At 40.3% G+C, this 14759-nt stretch overlaps 1 protein-coding gene across 1 annotated transcript in view; it reads left to right on the plus strand.

The window, feature by feature from the left end:
* Cdk15 (cyclin dependent kinase 15) overlaps window positions 1–14759 on the plus strand; it is an 87572-nt gene that overhangs the window by 42234 nt on the left and 30579 nt on the right. Inside the window, exon 10 of the mRNA XM_069995854.1 lies at window positions 4470–4533. Within this exon, the coding sequence (XP_069851955.1) occupies window positions 4470–4533 (64 nt within the window). The remainder of the gene's footprint in view (window positions 1–4469; window positions 4534–14759) is intronic.

Raw genomic sequence — 14759 nt, forward strand, 5'->3', positions numbered from 1 at the left:
GGAGGGTGGAGTCTGCTGGCCATCCAGGAGCGGACCTTACAAAAATTTGGGCCAGGTGGGAAGTGCATGAGGAAAGAAACAGCTAAGAAGGGACTATAGAACTTTGGATTCATTTGTCATTTTTTTCTGGTGCTAGTCCTGGGACTTGAACTTAGGGCTAGGATAGTATCCTTGAGCTTTTGTGTTCAAGGCTAAGCTCCACTTTTGGCTGTGTGTGTGTGTGTGTGTGTGTGTGTGTGTGTGTGTGTGTGTGTGTGTGTGTGTGTGTGTGTGCGTGCATGTGTATGTTTAATTACAGGTAAGAGTCTCACAGACCTTATTTTCTGGTCTGGTTTTAAATAGTGGTTCTCAGATCTCAGCTTCCTGAGTAGCTAAAATTACAGGCGTAAGCAATCAGTGCCCAGCTCAATGTATAATCTTCATAGGAAATAATTTTTCAACCCAGCCAAACACATATAAATAAGGTTATAGCAAAAATGCCATAGGAAAAAACATTTCATGTGATGTTTTACAAAAGCATTAACATTGGGCTGGAGGTGTGGTTCAAGTAATAGAATTCCAGCAGTGACCAACAAACCACTGACATTACATTTGATGACCTTGACATTTCTTTAGGAAGTATATCCATATGGACTGATTTCTTTATTTAGCAATTGACAAATGTATACATATTTATCATGACGTGGGTTTCTAAATTTAAATTAACTATTCATTCATTTTTGTAGTACTGGGGTTGGACCCTCTGGCCTCATATATGCCTCATGTACTGCTATTCCACTGAGCTATTTTCTAGCACCAACAAATGTTTTAAATAAACATTGTGGATTTGGCCAAGCCAAGCCAATTAATATATACATCACTTCACATACTTATCTGCCCTTACCCATAAGACATCTTAAAATCTACTCAGCAATTTTCAATAATGCAATACATAATCATCACCTTGTTGTTCAACAGGTCTCTTGAACTTATTTCTCCTATCTCCCTGAAATTTTGTATCCTTCAACCAACATTTCCCCAGCTCCCCTTTCCTTTAGTCTGGGGTAACCACTATTATACTTCAGTGAGTTCAGCTTCTTTAGGCTGTACCTGTGAGGTCATAAAGTATTCATTGCTTCTGTGTCTGGCTTATTTTATTTTACATAATGTCTTAACAGTGTTCTCCATATTGCCACAAATGACAAGATTCCCTTTTAAGCCTGGATGCTATACCATTATGGATAATGTGCCACATTATTTTTATCTATTCATTTGTTGATGGATACTTGTTAGTTCCATATCTTGTGACTAATGCTGCAATAAATGCAAGATTATAAATGTCCCCTCTATGTCCTCACTTCATGTTTTTGGGTGTATACTCAGTAGTGGGATTTCTAGGTTATAGGGTAGTTTCATTTTGAAAGAACTTACGTACTTCCTTAATCACTGTTTGTTTGTTTGTTTGTCTGAGACCAGGACTCAAACTTGTTATCTGACACTTTGACTTATTGGCTGGCACTCTACCACCTGAGCCATGCCTCTAACCCCACAGGTTGGTTTCTCTTTTTTTTTTTCTTTCTCTTTTGTTTATTACTTAGAGAGTTAGTTCATTATTTTTGTGTGGGCTGGTCGTGGGCCTGAAATCAGAGCTAGGTGCTGTCCCTGGGCTTTTTTATACAAAGTTAATGCCCCACTTGAGCCACAGCTTCATTTCTGGCTTTTGGATGCTTATTTGGAAATAAGAGTCTTATAGACTTTCCTATTCTAGCTGGCTTTAAACTGTGATCCTTGGATCTCATCCTCATGAGTAGCTAAGATTACAGGCATGAGCCACTGGCACTCAGACTTTTTCTTTTAATGGCTTTTCTAACATACATTTTCACCAACAGTACAAAATTACATTTCATCTTTTTTATTGTGATCATTCCAATGGGAAAGAGTTGATATTTCTGTGCTGTTAATCATAACTAATTGTTGTTCTAACCTACAATTCTCTGATAGTACTGATTTTAAACATTTTTTCATTTACATATCTTCTTTTGAGAAATTTGTATTGAAGTCCATGTGATTTATTTTCTTCCTATACAGTTCTTTAGAGTTTCTTACAAATTTTGGATATGAATTTCTTATCAGATTCATAGTATGGAAATATTCCATAGGTTGTCTCCATACTCTACTATTTTTTTTGTATAAAATCTTTTTAGTTTTATGCAGTCCCGTTTGTCTATGTTCACTTTTGTTGCCTGTGAACTAAACTAGAAAATTAAGCAGATTACAAATCATTCCTGAGTTTGAGTTTTACTAAATGTGGTCTACACAGATAAAAATATGAAATTTATTTTGAGGTCTCATGGCACTTTATGCAGGGATTGCTTCTTTGAAATAAATAAGTCTATTCTAAATTTTCCAACATCTAACCACAGTTAGTGAGGTTTGCACTTTGAGACTCATGTTTGCTAGGCAGATGTTCTACCACTTGAGCCACTTCCCCTTGAGTATTTGATCATCTATCTCCTCTGTGTGCACTCATACATGTATTTATATCTATGTAATAGGTATCTATGTAATAGATAATAGATTTGTGGCCAATTTTTAAAATGTAAATTTGCAGTTAACTGGGTTTTTTTGGTCAAATAATTTTGGACTCAGTTCAAAACTGAGAATAAACTATTCCAATTTTAAATCTATCAGTCCAAATGCCATTAGTTTCCATTTCAGCAAAGGCAGTGGACAGCTTCTATAGCCACTATGGTCTAAGATACAGAACTCACTAGCTGTTCTGAAAGAGTCCTCATGGGATTAAATCAACAATGTTTGGTCTTCAGTTTCTTAGAAAGGGAAGGGAAGCTTTAGTAGTAATTGTCTGAAGTGAAAAAGAATTCTATAACTTCCAAATGGAAACTGATCATCAAATTTCCATTAAAAATACATTGAAATTTTGTTTAATTTCTAAAAGCTTAACCTTGAGGCTTTGAGCATAAGACTGTCCCAAAAGTTTAGTATCCATTTTTGTTGGCATTAGTTAAACATAATACAAAGTAACCAACAAGTTTGATAACTTTCACCTTAGAGAAAATATACTTATTTCCTTTATTTTTTCATTATTTTGTTTCTCTTTCCATTGGGATTTGCCAACCAACAAATGAATGGGTAGCCATGCCTCACACTCACCCATTCACAAATACATCTGTGCAAATACATAAGATGGTAGCTTGAGAAAGCAGAATGAGCTGTGCTCTCCTACAAAAGAAGAATTAGTCCCGTTGGTTTTTCAAAGTGGATTCCTAGTTTGTTAGAGTTCCCTCTGGCTCAGGGTGGTCAATAGGAAAAGCCTATAATCCTCTCAGTGACTTTCCAGTTTGTTTAGAGAATGGATCAAAGCAAGAAGATTTTACTGGGTGGTATGATTTTATTATTATATGTGACAAAAATAGCACTTTAATGTCTTTTGTTTGTGGACAAGCTTCATGGGCTTCCAGAAGCATATTTCTCAGCCAGAGTCCTAGGCAGCAAATGGATCGATTTAAGATCCTAGATTCCTCACTGATTATATATTTAGCCATTATTAGGCAATTAACTTCCTACCATAAAACTTGAAACATCTTTGTTCAGCACCGTGCAGAAGCACTATATGGTAGTCATGAAATGAAAGCTATTTGTGCTTTATTTCATAAAACAGACTCCCTATGTAATTGGTTCCGGGCTTTTATGATTATCTTAAAAGAATAATGCCCCAGTGACAGCTCCATCCAAACTCTGCTTTGGCTTCCTATTTTCAAAGACATTTTTCTTTCCATATAACTTCTTCATGAAAAACTAAGTTTCAATTTGGTCACCAAAAGCATGGGTCAATGGGGGTTGCCATTACAATCCACCAGTGAAACATCAAATACCATATTCTAAGGTGCTAAGCACAGAGAAAACAAAGAGAAGAGATGGAATTTGTAGAAGGGACTAGAGATAAATTCGTAATGATTTTTTTTTTTTGCTAGCATTCCACTGCCCAGAGGTCAGTAATCTGAATCCTTTTTAATTTGAGCACACGGAGGAACAGCTGAATGGTCATCCTGAGGCATGATTTAAGCTGTCAAGTGTCTCTACGGTCAATATGCTTGTGGTGACAGGATGTAAGGCCGAAGGGACAGCCACTGCTGCTTTTCTATATCCCTAGCTGCCAACGCTGATCCTCATGGATCCTCACGCATGACAATTTGCAGATGCGAAAGGCTTTCAGCCAGGCTGTGTAATCTGCCTCAAGATAACAAGCCAGTCAGTGAGCATAGGCTCATAGGGATATGCTCGAGATTGTCCAATAAACTAAAGATCAGAAACACTAAAATTTCTTTCTCATGTATATCAGCTGGTGTCTGGTGACACCTTCCTCTGTCCTCCTCCTTCGTTCATCTGCCCTTTTTAATCTTTGTTTCTGCTCCATACCTAGTTTTCTTTCCCTTCCTCATCTTCCTTCATTTTTCTGTGATTTTATACAGGTGTTGGGTGTCCCTACAGAGGATACTTGGCCTGGAGTCTCCAAGCTACCTAACTACAATCCAGGTAATATTGATCCAAGGTTTTGAATATGGTGAAGATCAGCAATGACAAGAGAGCATTGGTTACATAGAGTGTCTATCTTGTATTGTGAACATAACAGCAAAAATGAGATTTCTAGATTCCTGTATTTCCTGACTCACCCTTTTATGAGAAAGGTATTAAAATAGTAGTTGAGACTGTGAAACACAAGTAGCAAGCTAAAAAGTCATTTGGAATTATTGTTGCCATGAGTTTCACAGCCATTTCTAATACCCAGTAGTTCAAAGGAACAATATGATTTTAAATCCTTGAGTGAGGACATGGTATAGCTTTTTGTTGTTGTTGTTGGTGGTTTGTGGGGCTTGAACTCAGAGCCTAGGCATTGTCTCTGAGTTCTTTTGCTTAAGGCTAACAGTCTACCACTTTGAGAAACAGCTCCACTTCTGGTTTTCTGGTGGTTAATTGGAAATAAATCTCAGGGACTTTCCTGCCTGAGCTGACTTTGAACTGCGAGTCTCAGATCTCAGCCTCCTGAGTAGCTAGGATTATAGGCGTGAGCCACCAGTGCCTGGCATGACCTCACTTTTTGTGCCCCTTGACTATCATTGATTTGACTTGCCAGGTTATTGAACTTACAAAGTACTGGAGGGGCAGGGAGGAAAGCTAAAGAACAGAGAGCAGTTAGAGCCTTGCTAGACCTAGGACAAACCATGTATGATGCCTCTAGATTATACTTATTAAGAATTCATCCATTGCTTCTAGACCCAACACTTGTTCATTTTGTCCTACAAAACTGACTGCATAAGAGTTGGAGGTGTTTGAAATGTCTCTGTCGGTCTGGGAGCATGGTTCAGTTGTAGAGCTCTTGCCTAACAAGTATCAAGCCCTGAATTCAAATGGCAATACCACACATATATTAAAAAAAAAAAAAAAAAAAAAGTGTCACACCTGTAATCCTAATTAACACCAGAAAACCAGAAGTGGAGCTGTAGCTCAATTTGGTAGAGTGCTAGCCTTGAGCAAAAGAGCTCAGAGACAGTGCCCAGGGCCCGAGTTCAAGTCCCATTATCAAAAAGAATAACAAGAAAAAGTCTTATCCATGAAAACAAAAAAGTAGTCATGAAGTCATACCAAGTGATTCAGATTACCCAGAAATCATTTAAAGGATGTTGAATCAGAAGAGAGGGGATAAGCAGTAAGGCAGGGTAAATGACAATATCAAAAAGTAGAGGATCAATTAAAAGCTATATCCAAGCTATACTGCCATTAATAGGATTAATGGGGAGTAGATGTGTACTGAGGAGGACAAGATTAAGATGAATGTGCTTCGTCAGATTTTTCTAGTCTTTATTTTCTTTTCTCATCCATTATTAAATCCAAAACCTTCTCAAGTTGTTAGTATTACAAAGTGTTGAGTTATTACAAACAACTGTATGTGAGTAACATGGTTTCCTGAGAGCAAAATATTAGAGGGAAAGTAAAAAGTGATCAAAGAAGAAAAGATCCCAGGAAGTGCCAGTGGCTCACACCGGTAATCTTAGCTACTCAGGAGGCTGAGATCTGAGGACCAAGGTTTGAAGCCAGGCCAAACAGCGAAGTCAAGGAGCCTCTTATCTCCAATTAATCACCAGAAAACTGGAAATGGCTCTGTGGCTCAAAGTGGTAGAGCATTAGCCTTGGGCAAAAAGGTTCAGGGACAGTACCCAGGCCCTGAGTTCAAGCCCCACAACTAACAAAAAGAAAAAGAAAAAAAAAGAGGAAGAAGAAAACAAAAGGCTAGGCATAGCGGCTCATGTCACTTATATACATAGTAGGCTGAGGCTTGTATATATAGATTTTAAAGCCAGCCTAAGTTACATAGTACGATTGTCAAAGAAGGAGAAATGGGCCAGGCACTGGTGGCTCACGCCTGTAATCCTAGCTACTCAGGAGGCTGAGATCTGAGGATCACCGTTTGAAGCCAGCCTAGGAAGTAAAATCTGTGACACTCTTATCTCTAATTAAGCACACACACACACACACACAAGTTGGAAGTAGAGTTGTAGCTCAAGTGGTACAGCATTAGCCTTGAGTAAAAAAAAGCTCAGAGACAGTGTCCAAGCCCTGCGTTCAAGCCCCAAGACCATTAGTTAAAGAAAGGAAAGGGGGGGCGGGGAGGATTGTGGGGGGACAGGGGGAGGATGGGAAGGGATGGGAAGGGGAAACAAAGGAGGAGGCTACAATGCTTGATAAGAAATGTACTCATTATCTTGCCCATGTAATTGTAACCCCTCTGTACAGTATTTTCACAATATAAATAAATAAATAAAAGAAAGGAAAGGAAGGAAGAAGGAGAAAACAACAGATATAAGAGGCAGTAATATAACATCTACTACTTTTAAATCCTACATAAAACTAACAACAGACTGGGCTGGGAAGGTGGCTCAGTTGTAGAGTGCTTGCCTTGAAGGCATGAGGCCCTGGGTTCAATTCCTCAGCACATGAGGAATAAACAGAAAAAGCCAGAAGTGGCACTGTGGCTCAAGTGGTAGAGCACTAGCCTTGGGATGAAGTGCTGAGGGACAGTGCCCAGGCTCAGAGTTCAAGCCCCATGACTGACAAAAAGAAAACAAACAAACAAACTAACAGCAGACTAAAATCCTTTCGACTGTTTTATGAATGATTATATTTTTTGTTCACTTACAATGGTTTACCATTTCTTACTATTTTGCTTGAATTTAACACAATAAGGAAAATGTTGTCCCAGCCAGAGAGCTTAGAACAGTACCTTTTCTGTTTGCTGTGAAATTGAGAGAAAAAGGAAAAGCCTTTTGTGGAGAATGTGGTTCAAAATGCAATAGTCCATCTCCAGTTACCATGGTTTCCAGAACCTGGCTCTCATCTTTCTATCCTGCCTATGCTTTTTCCCCTCCACCCAATTCTCCATCCAGGTAAACATTGGTCCTTTTACTTTCCTCACTTTCCTACCACCTATGGGAACAAAAATTTAGGGTCACAGGAAACATTCTAGATGCTGTAAATATGAAGCTTCCATGATTATCATATGCTGTTTTCCCAAACTTCACCCATTTGGATTTTAAGTAGGTCCTGGCAATCATAGAACATCTTGATGAAAATAACAGAAACTTAGCCGAAATGTTTCCCTGTAACTTCTGTGTGAAATAGGGTAACAAGGCTCCAATAAAATAGAAAATTTCTACATTTTTCATTGTTCTGCCAAGTCCAAGCAATATGCCATTTTTATTTACAAAGAAATTCTCCAGGCTTAGCACCAAGAAGGCTCACATTTCGTGTTATTTTTCTAGTAAGTGTTTAATTCAGAGAAGTCAACTTTTCTAAGCAATTACCTGCTAGGTGCTACACAGGGTGTAGCGCAACACAGAAGGATGTGCTATGTTTGTGGGTCTCTAGAACTTGGGTTTGGACTCTCTACTCTTGTACCCACTCTCCTTGTTACCTGGGTACTCATTTGTGAGTGCGGCTTCCATTGGCTTGGGAAGCTCAAGACTATGGGTGAGGCTAAGCTTATGGAAAGAAGGGAGTTGTAACTTTAGCCACAGCCAAGATGTCTAACCCTGCTGCTGCAAATCTTCAGCGTCTGGCATATCTTGGGCTCAATATCAGACTATATTAATAACTCAAGCCTAAGCACTGTCTTAATGGGTCATCAAGATCTCTTCCAGGAGCCTCCCTTTATATGAATCAGTAAGTCCCTTTTGAGCTTCCCCTACCCCCATTTCAGAGTTGCTGCTGCTGCTGCTGCTACACACTTGAACTTTAATCATTTAAGGGGAACAGAAGAGGTGATGGGAGCCAGAAAATTGTCATAGAGGAGAACTATGCTAACACCATTCTGGACAAGATTCCATTCCTGTCCTTCTCATTCCAAGTAGTAATAAAGCTCCCAACTTCACATTCAGCCAGCACAATTAACATTGGACATTGGACATTAATGTAATGTAATTGTACATTTAAAAACTAACATATAATTGTACATATTTATAGAGTACAGTGTCATATTTCAGTCCGTATATGTAATGTGTAATAACCAAATCAGTTAGCATATTATTCCTCTGTGCTGGGAGCATTAGAAATCCTCTCCATTTGCTATTTTGTTGTTTTTGTTTTGGGGATGTTGAGGATTGAACCCAGGGCCTCACATGTGCTAGGCAAGTGCTCATCCACTCAACTATATCCCAGTGATCTAATAGTTATTCTGAAATGTTCAGTTAGTTGTTACCAATTGAAGTTATCCTGCTGAGCTATAGAACATGAGAAATTATTCCTCTTGATACCTTTTTTTTGCAATGCTGAAACTGAATCCAGCATCTTGAATGTCCTAAGAATGCACTCTACCACTCTACACCTCCGCCCAGAAATGAATTATTCCTTCTAACTTCCTCTGTACCCATTAAACATCTTCTTTGACCTGCTCTCCTCCTCACACTTTCCAGATGCTGATAACCACAACTCTCTCCTCTACTTCTAGGAGACCAAGTTTTTTAGCTTTCACACATCAAAATTTGTGTTTATTTCTGTGCCTGATTCACTTCACTGACTTATCCCAGTTCCATCCACATTACTGCAAATGATAGAATTTCATTTTTCTATGACTAAATAGTATTTCTGTGTGTATCATGTTTTCTTTTCGTGTGTGTGTGTGTGTGTGTGTGTGTGTGTGTGTGTGCATATGTATGCCAGTCCTGGGGCTTGAACTCAGGGCCTGAGTGCTGTCCCTGAACTATCATTTGAACTACAGCTCCACTTTGGGCTTTTTTGGTAGTTGATTGGAGATAAGTCTTATGGACCTTCCTGGTTGGGCTGACTTTGGAGCTTCATGAGTAGCTAGGAGTATAGGCATGAGCCACTGATGCCTGGCTGTATCACAGTTCTTCATCTTCTTCTGTTAATGGATATCTAGATGGATTCCATGTCTTAGTTATTGTGGTACTACTGTAGACAAGTAAGTGCAGATGTCTATATGGTATGCTGGTTTTGTTTCTTTGGCTACATATGCAGTAGTGGGATTGGAGGATCATAGCATAATTCTAGTTTTAGTATTTGGGATTTCTTTTGTTGTTGTTTTGGGTTTCGTTCTGTTCAGGTCCTGGGGCTTGAACCTAGACACTGTCCCTGAGCTCTTTTGCTCAGAGTTAGTACACTACCACTTGAACCACAGGTCCACTTCTAACTTTTTTTTTTTGGTAGTTAATTAGAGGAAAAAAATATCATGGACTTTCTTGCCTAACCTGGCTTTGAACTATAATCCTCAGATCTCACTTTCCTGAGTAGCTAGGATTACAGGCATAAGCCACTTACTCCAGGATTAATCCTAGCTTTTTTGAAGAACCACCCAACTGTTTTCTTTAATGCCTGTGCTAATTTACATCCCCACCAGTATATATGAGACTTCCCCCCTTTCCTCATTCTTGCGAGTACTTATCATTTTTGTCTTTTTTAAAATAAAATCCATTCTAACTACCTAGGTGACAGCTAATTATGGTTTTGATTTGCATTTTTTGATGATTAGTGATACTGAACATTTTTCATGTACTTAGTGGCCATATGTATGCTTTTGGAGAAATGTCTATTCATTTGCCCATCTTAAAAATTGGATTGTTCTGTGCTGTTTAGTTCCTTACATATCTTTATCCAACCAGTTTGAGGAAGCCCCATTGCTCTGGGCATAGGAAAACTATCAAAGCCCATCAACATCCACTCCACCATTTCTAGGCTTTGTCTAGACTATGTCTGCAAAAACAATACAGGCTCTGTTCCTACAGGTTTTAAAAATCACCCAGTGCTAGCTGGGCACCAGAGGCTCACACATGTAATACTAGTTACTCAGGAGGCTGAGATCTGAGGATAACTCTCTAAAGCCATCCTAGGCAGGAAAGTCCATGAGATTTTTATCTCCAATAAACCACAAAAAATATCTGGAAGTAGAGCTTAAGTGGGAGAGCACTAGTCTTGAGCACAAAAGCTCATGGACAGCTGGTGCTGGTGGCTCACACCTGTAATCCTAGCTACTCAGGAGGCTGAGATCTGAGGATCACAGGTTGAAGCCTGGGCAGGAAAGTCTAAGAGATTCTTATCTCCAATTCAGTACTTAGAGAACGCTGGTAATGGGGTGATAGAGTGCTAGCCTTGATCAAAAGAAGCTCAGAAGCCAGGCACAGATGGCTCACACCTATAACCCTAGCTAATCAGGAGGCTGAGATCTGAGGATCAGGGTTCAAAGCCAGCCTGGGCAGGAAAGTCCATGAGACTCTTATCTCCAATAAACCACCAGAAAACTGGAAGTGGCACTGTGGCTCATGCGGTAGAGTGCTAGCCTTGAGCTGAAGAGTCAGGGACAGCGTCCAAGCCTGGAGTTCAAGCCCCATGACTGACAAAAAAAAAAAAAAAAAAAAAAAAAAAAAAAAAAAAAGCTCAGCAGAGACAGCACCTAGACCCTGAGTTCACACCCCAGGACACCCCACCCCACCCCCACCCCCCCAAAAAAGAAAAAAGAAACAAAAAGAAATCACCCAGTGCTAACTCTACTGTCAGGCTTCTCCCACGCGTTACCAGTTTTCTTGGTGCTCTGCTGAGCAGGCTGCAGATTTCTAGCCATCAATGCAGACTTTTGTGTCCGATTAAACCTAGGATGGTGAGAGTGGTGTATCATTTTAAAATCTGTCTCCTTCCTTCCTTCCTTCCTTCCTTCCTTCCTTCCTTCCTTCCTTCCTTCCTTCCTTCCTTCCCTCCTTTCTTTCCTTCCCCTTCATTCCCCACTTGAAGCAAACTGTCTGAGAACTGTGTCCTCTACTTCAAAGGGCCAGTTGTCTTATTTTGATGTGGGCAGATTGAGAAGTAGGCTTTGAAAAGTAGGCTTTTTTTTGTTTAATCTTTTCTCCTGGGATAGCTTTCAGAGCAATATATCCAAGTGTCAGTGAGGGGTTCTGACGAGCCCAGATTCCCAGACTCTCAGCAGGATCATTCTCTAACTGAAATATAAAAGTGAAATATTAAAAACCCTGGGACGTGAACTCCATCCATAGAGTAGCCAGTGTCTTGCTTGCTTGCACTATGGAGGGGAGGGAGAAAAAAAGCTTGAAAACAGAGGGAAGAGAAAAAAAAAGTGCTTTGAGCATGTGGTTTACAGGTTTAGCAGAGCATAGTAACATACCCTCAAACAAGTGGGTGTTGCTCTGTGACCCCCCAAAATGCTCCTTTGACTTAGTTGCCAGAACACTCCCCTTCCCCCCTCCGAATCACTCCCCCTTTTTACATGCTAACTGAGATGCCTGTGATTGGCTGAACAATAAACTGGTCACACTTGCAAAAGGGCTGCCATCTTTCACACAATTAACCAAGACCCATTAATCAAACCGCCTAGGGACCGGGGCTGTGCTGACCTGCTGAGGTGAGGGAGGGGAAAATTTTGGTGAGCCTTGGTAAACTACCCTAGGAAGCAAGCCGAAAAACCTTGGAGGAGGTTCGACTATTCCGAGAGCTTGAAAAGGTTAAAGTTCCATTTCATGGCCAACTAGGATGGAGTGGGTTCATAGCACAGAAGATCCTAGAAGCTTCGAGCAAACTGACGTTCACCTTGGCTGAGATTTGCTAGGACAGGAAGTTGTGGGAATTTAAATAGTGGATTACTATAGAAATACTTCCTTCAGCCTTCTTATCTTCACTGTCTGTTCCCAAGAAAATACATTTAGGGCAACTACCATCTGAGCCTCAGACATTTAGGGACCAACTAAGCAGAGGACATGTCTAACCACCATGTGGGGTTCACCATTGGAACTCTGAGGAAAGACAATTGTAAATGCAGTAGCTAGATCCAAGGAAGATAAACTATCAACTGGCAAGGTATTGGTCCTAAACTTGGTATCTGAAGACCATTAAAATAGTTAAGCTGAAGACAGTGTCAGGGGCTCATGCCTATAATCCTAGCTTCTTAAGAGGCTGAGCTCTGAAGATTGAGGTTCAAATGCCTGAGACTCTTACCTCCAATCAACTACCAGAAAGCCAGAAGTGGAGCTGTGGCTCAAATGGTAGAACGCTAGCCTTGAGCAAAAAGAGCTCAGGGACAGTGCCCAGGCGCTGAGTTTGACCTCCAAGACTGGCACAAACAAAACAAAACAAAAAGTTCTGGAGGGAACAAAAAAGTTAAACATGTGTGCTGTTGAGCACAATATATTTCTGATTTTTCTTTTTCTAAATCCCCTTTAAATAGGTTTCCCAAAGGCAATGGAGAGCTGATAAGATCATACCTTAAAAACCCATTTGCTACAGAATCATGTAGGGCTTTTCAGAGAATCAGCTAAATATTTGGACATGTCTCAGCTAAAGTAAACGGGAGCCTTACTCCACTGGAGGTGTCCAGTCACCATCTCATTAGATGCAAAGATCCTGTGATAAAGAGAACCTTTTTTTTTTTTTTTGCCCACATGATTGCAGCCCAGTTGTGGAGTTTAACGTGTCATTGATTGTTTCTTCAAACTTCTTTTGCTCTCCTGAAAGGGTCTGTCGTGGCTCTGTTTGCTTCCTTAAACACGGTTTTTGAAAGCGCTCACGCTGCGTGAGCTCAAATCCTAGCATTAATGTACTGCTGAGTTCATTCCACCGCTCAAAAGCGCTGAGTTTAAATCCCTCTCAATTCCATTTGAGGCACCAGAAGAGTTTATCCTACTCCACTAATGGTTCCAAGTTTACATCAAGATACTGGGGGTCAAGGACAGGAGAGGATTTAGAAATAACAGTGCATGACATTAGTCAATGCATTTGCCAAATTGGCAATTAGTTCCTGATGTGCGTGCAAAGCATTTTACTCCTGTCTCTTTGATGCCTGTTCCCATAGAGAAGGAATCGCGTCCACAGAGGACTTCCAACTTTTTAAGAAATATCTGCTGAAAATCATGCCTGATTGGTGACATGAGTTCAGCTGCAGGGAAGCATCTGGGATTATCCCAGTCCTTTCTGTCCCAGGAAAGAACATCTCACATGACTTTTCCACTAGAGAAAGCTGGAGGGAATCAAAAGGCGGGAAAACAGTACAAAAAGCCCCACCAGAGGGGCTCAGAGGGCCCACAGAGGGCCCACGGGTCCTGCCCATGCCCAGTTGATTTTTGGCGTGCTTGCTTTTTCAACTTTCGGCCACCAGGTGGAAGCAAGAAATAACAAGGCTGGAATAGTGGCTCTAGAGCAATGGATCAATGTGAAGTCTCACTCTTGGAATGTTTTGTTTTGACTTTACATCCAGTGTGAAGGCCTTGTACCACTAAGGAACAGGGGAAGAATGAAATCTAAAATCAGCCTTTTCCCCATTGGGATGTTAAGGAACTATTATGCTTTGGCTCAAAGGATTCTGAGCAAATCTCTGTGTCTTCTGTGAACATAATCATAGATAGTGCCTACTTCACTATCAACTTGATTACATTAGCTGAAGGAGTTATTTGGTGGATTACACTTGGGGAAAAAAACGGTAAGAGAGGCATTAATTAAGGGCATCCACTGCTTGGTCAGTCATGGGGCTTGAACACTGGGCCTGCACACTGTCCTTGAACGTTTTTGCTTAAGACTAGGGCTCTACTTCCAGCTTTTTGGTGATTAACTAGAGATAAGAGTCTCATGAACTTTTCTGTCCCAGACAAGTTTCTAACTGTGATCTTCATCTCAGCTTCCTGAGTAGCTAGGATTACAGGTATGAGCCACTGGCACCCAGCTATGGTTGCCTAGCTTTTAGTAGATGCTCAAAGTTAGCCTTCCTACCTTTCTTTTCTTTCTTCCTTTCTTCCTTCCTTCCTTCATCCTTTTCTTTCTTTCTTTCTTTCTTTCTTTCTTTCTTTCTTTCTTTCTTTCTTTCTTTCTTTCTTTCTTTCTTCTTTCTTTTCTTTTTCTTTTTTTTGAAATGTAGTATAGTAGTTCAGCTACTCAGTGGCTCACTGTGGTGCAGGCCCAATGACAGGTGTGGGAATACTGATGCTACCTCTGTTTCTTTATATTTAGCTCCTTAGAAATCTTGGCCTCCTAGACATCAGACATGCCCTATGGCACCAGAATTTACTTATCATTTTGCTTGTTTGGGCCTAAATATTCCTTAGATTCCCACATTGTAAGAAATGACTCTGTTTTCAAATACCTAAGTGGTTTCCAGGGGTCCCTACTGTTTCCCACACCTAAACTGCTCTAGATGTCTAAGCACTATGCCTCCAGGTAATAATTACAATTCCTTGAGCACTACCTGTTAGAGTCACTTT

The sequence above is a fragment of the Dipodomys merriami genome, unplaced genomic scaffold (assembly GCF_024711535.1).
Source record: "Dipodomys merriami isolate MVZ:Mamm:240054 unplaced genomic scaffold, mDipMer1.0.p SCAF_49, whole genome shotgun sequence".
In the NCBI taxonomy this organism is placed as follows: domain Eukaryota; kingdom Metazoa; phylum Chordata; class Mammalia; order Rodentia; family Heteromyidae; genus Dipodomys; species Dipodomys merriami.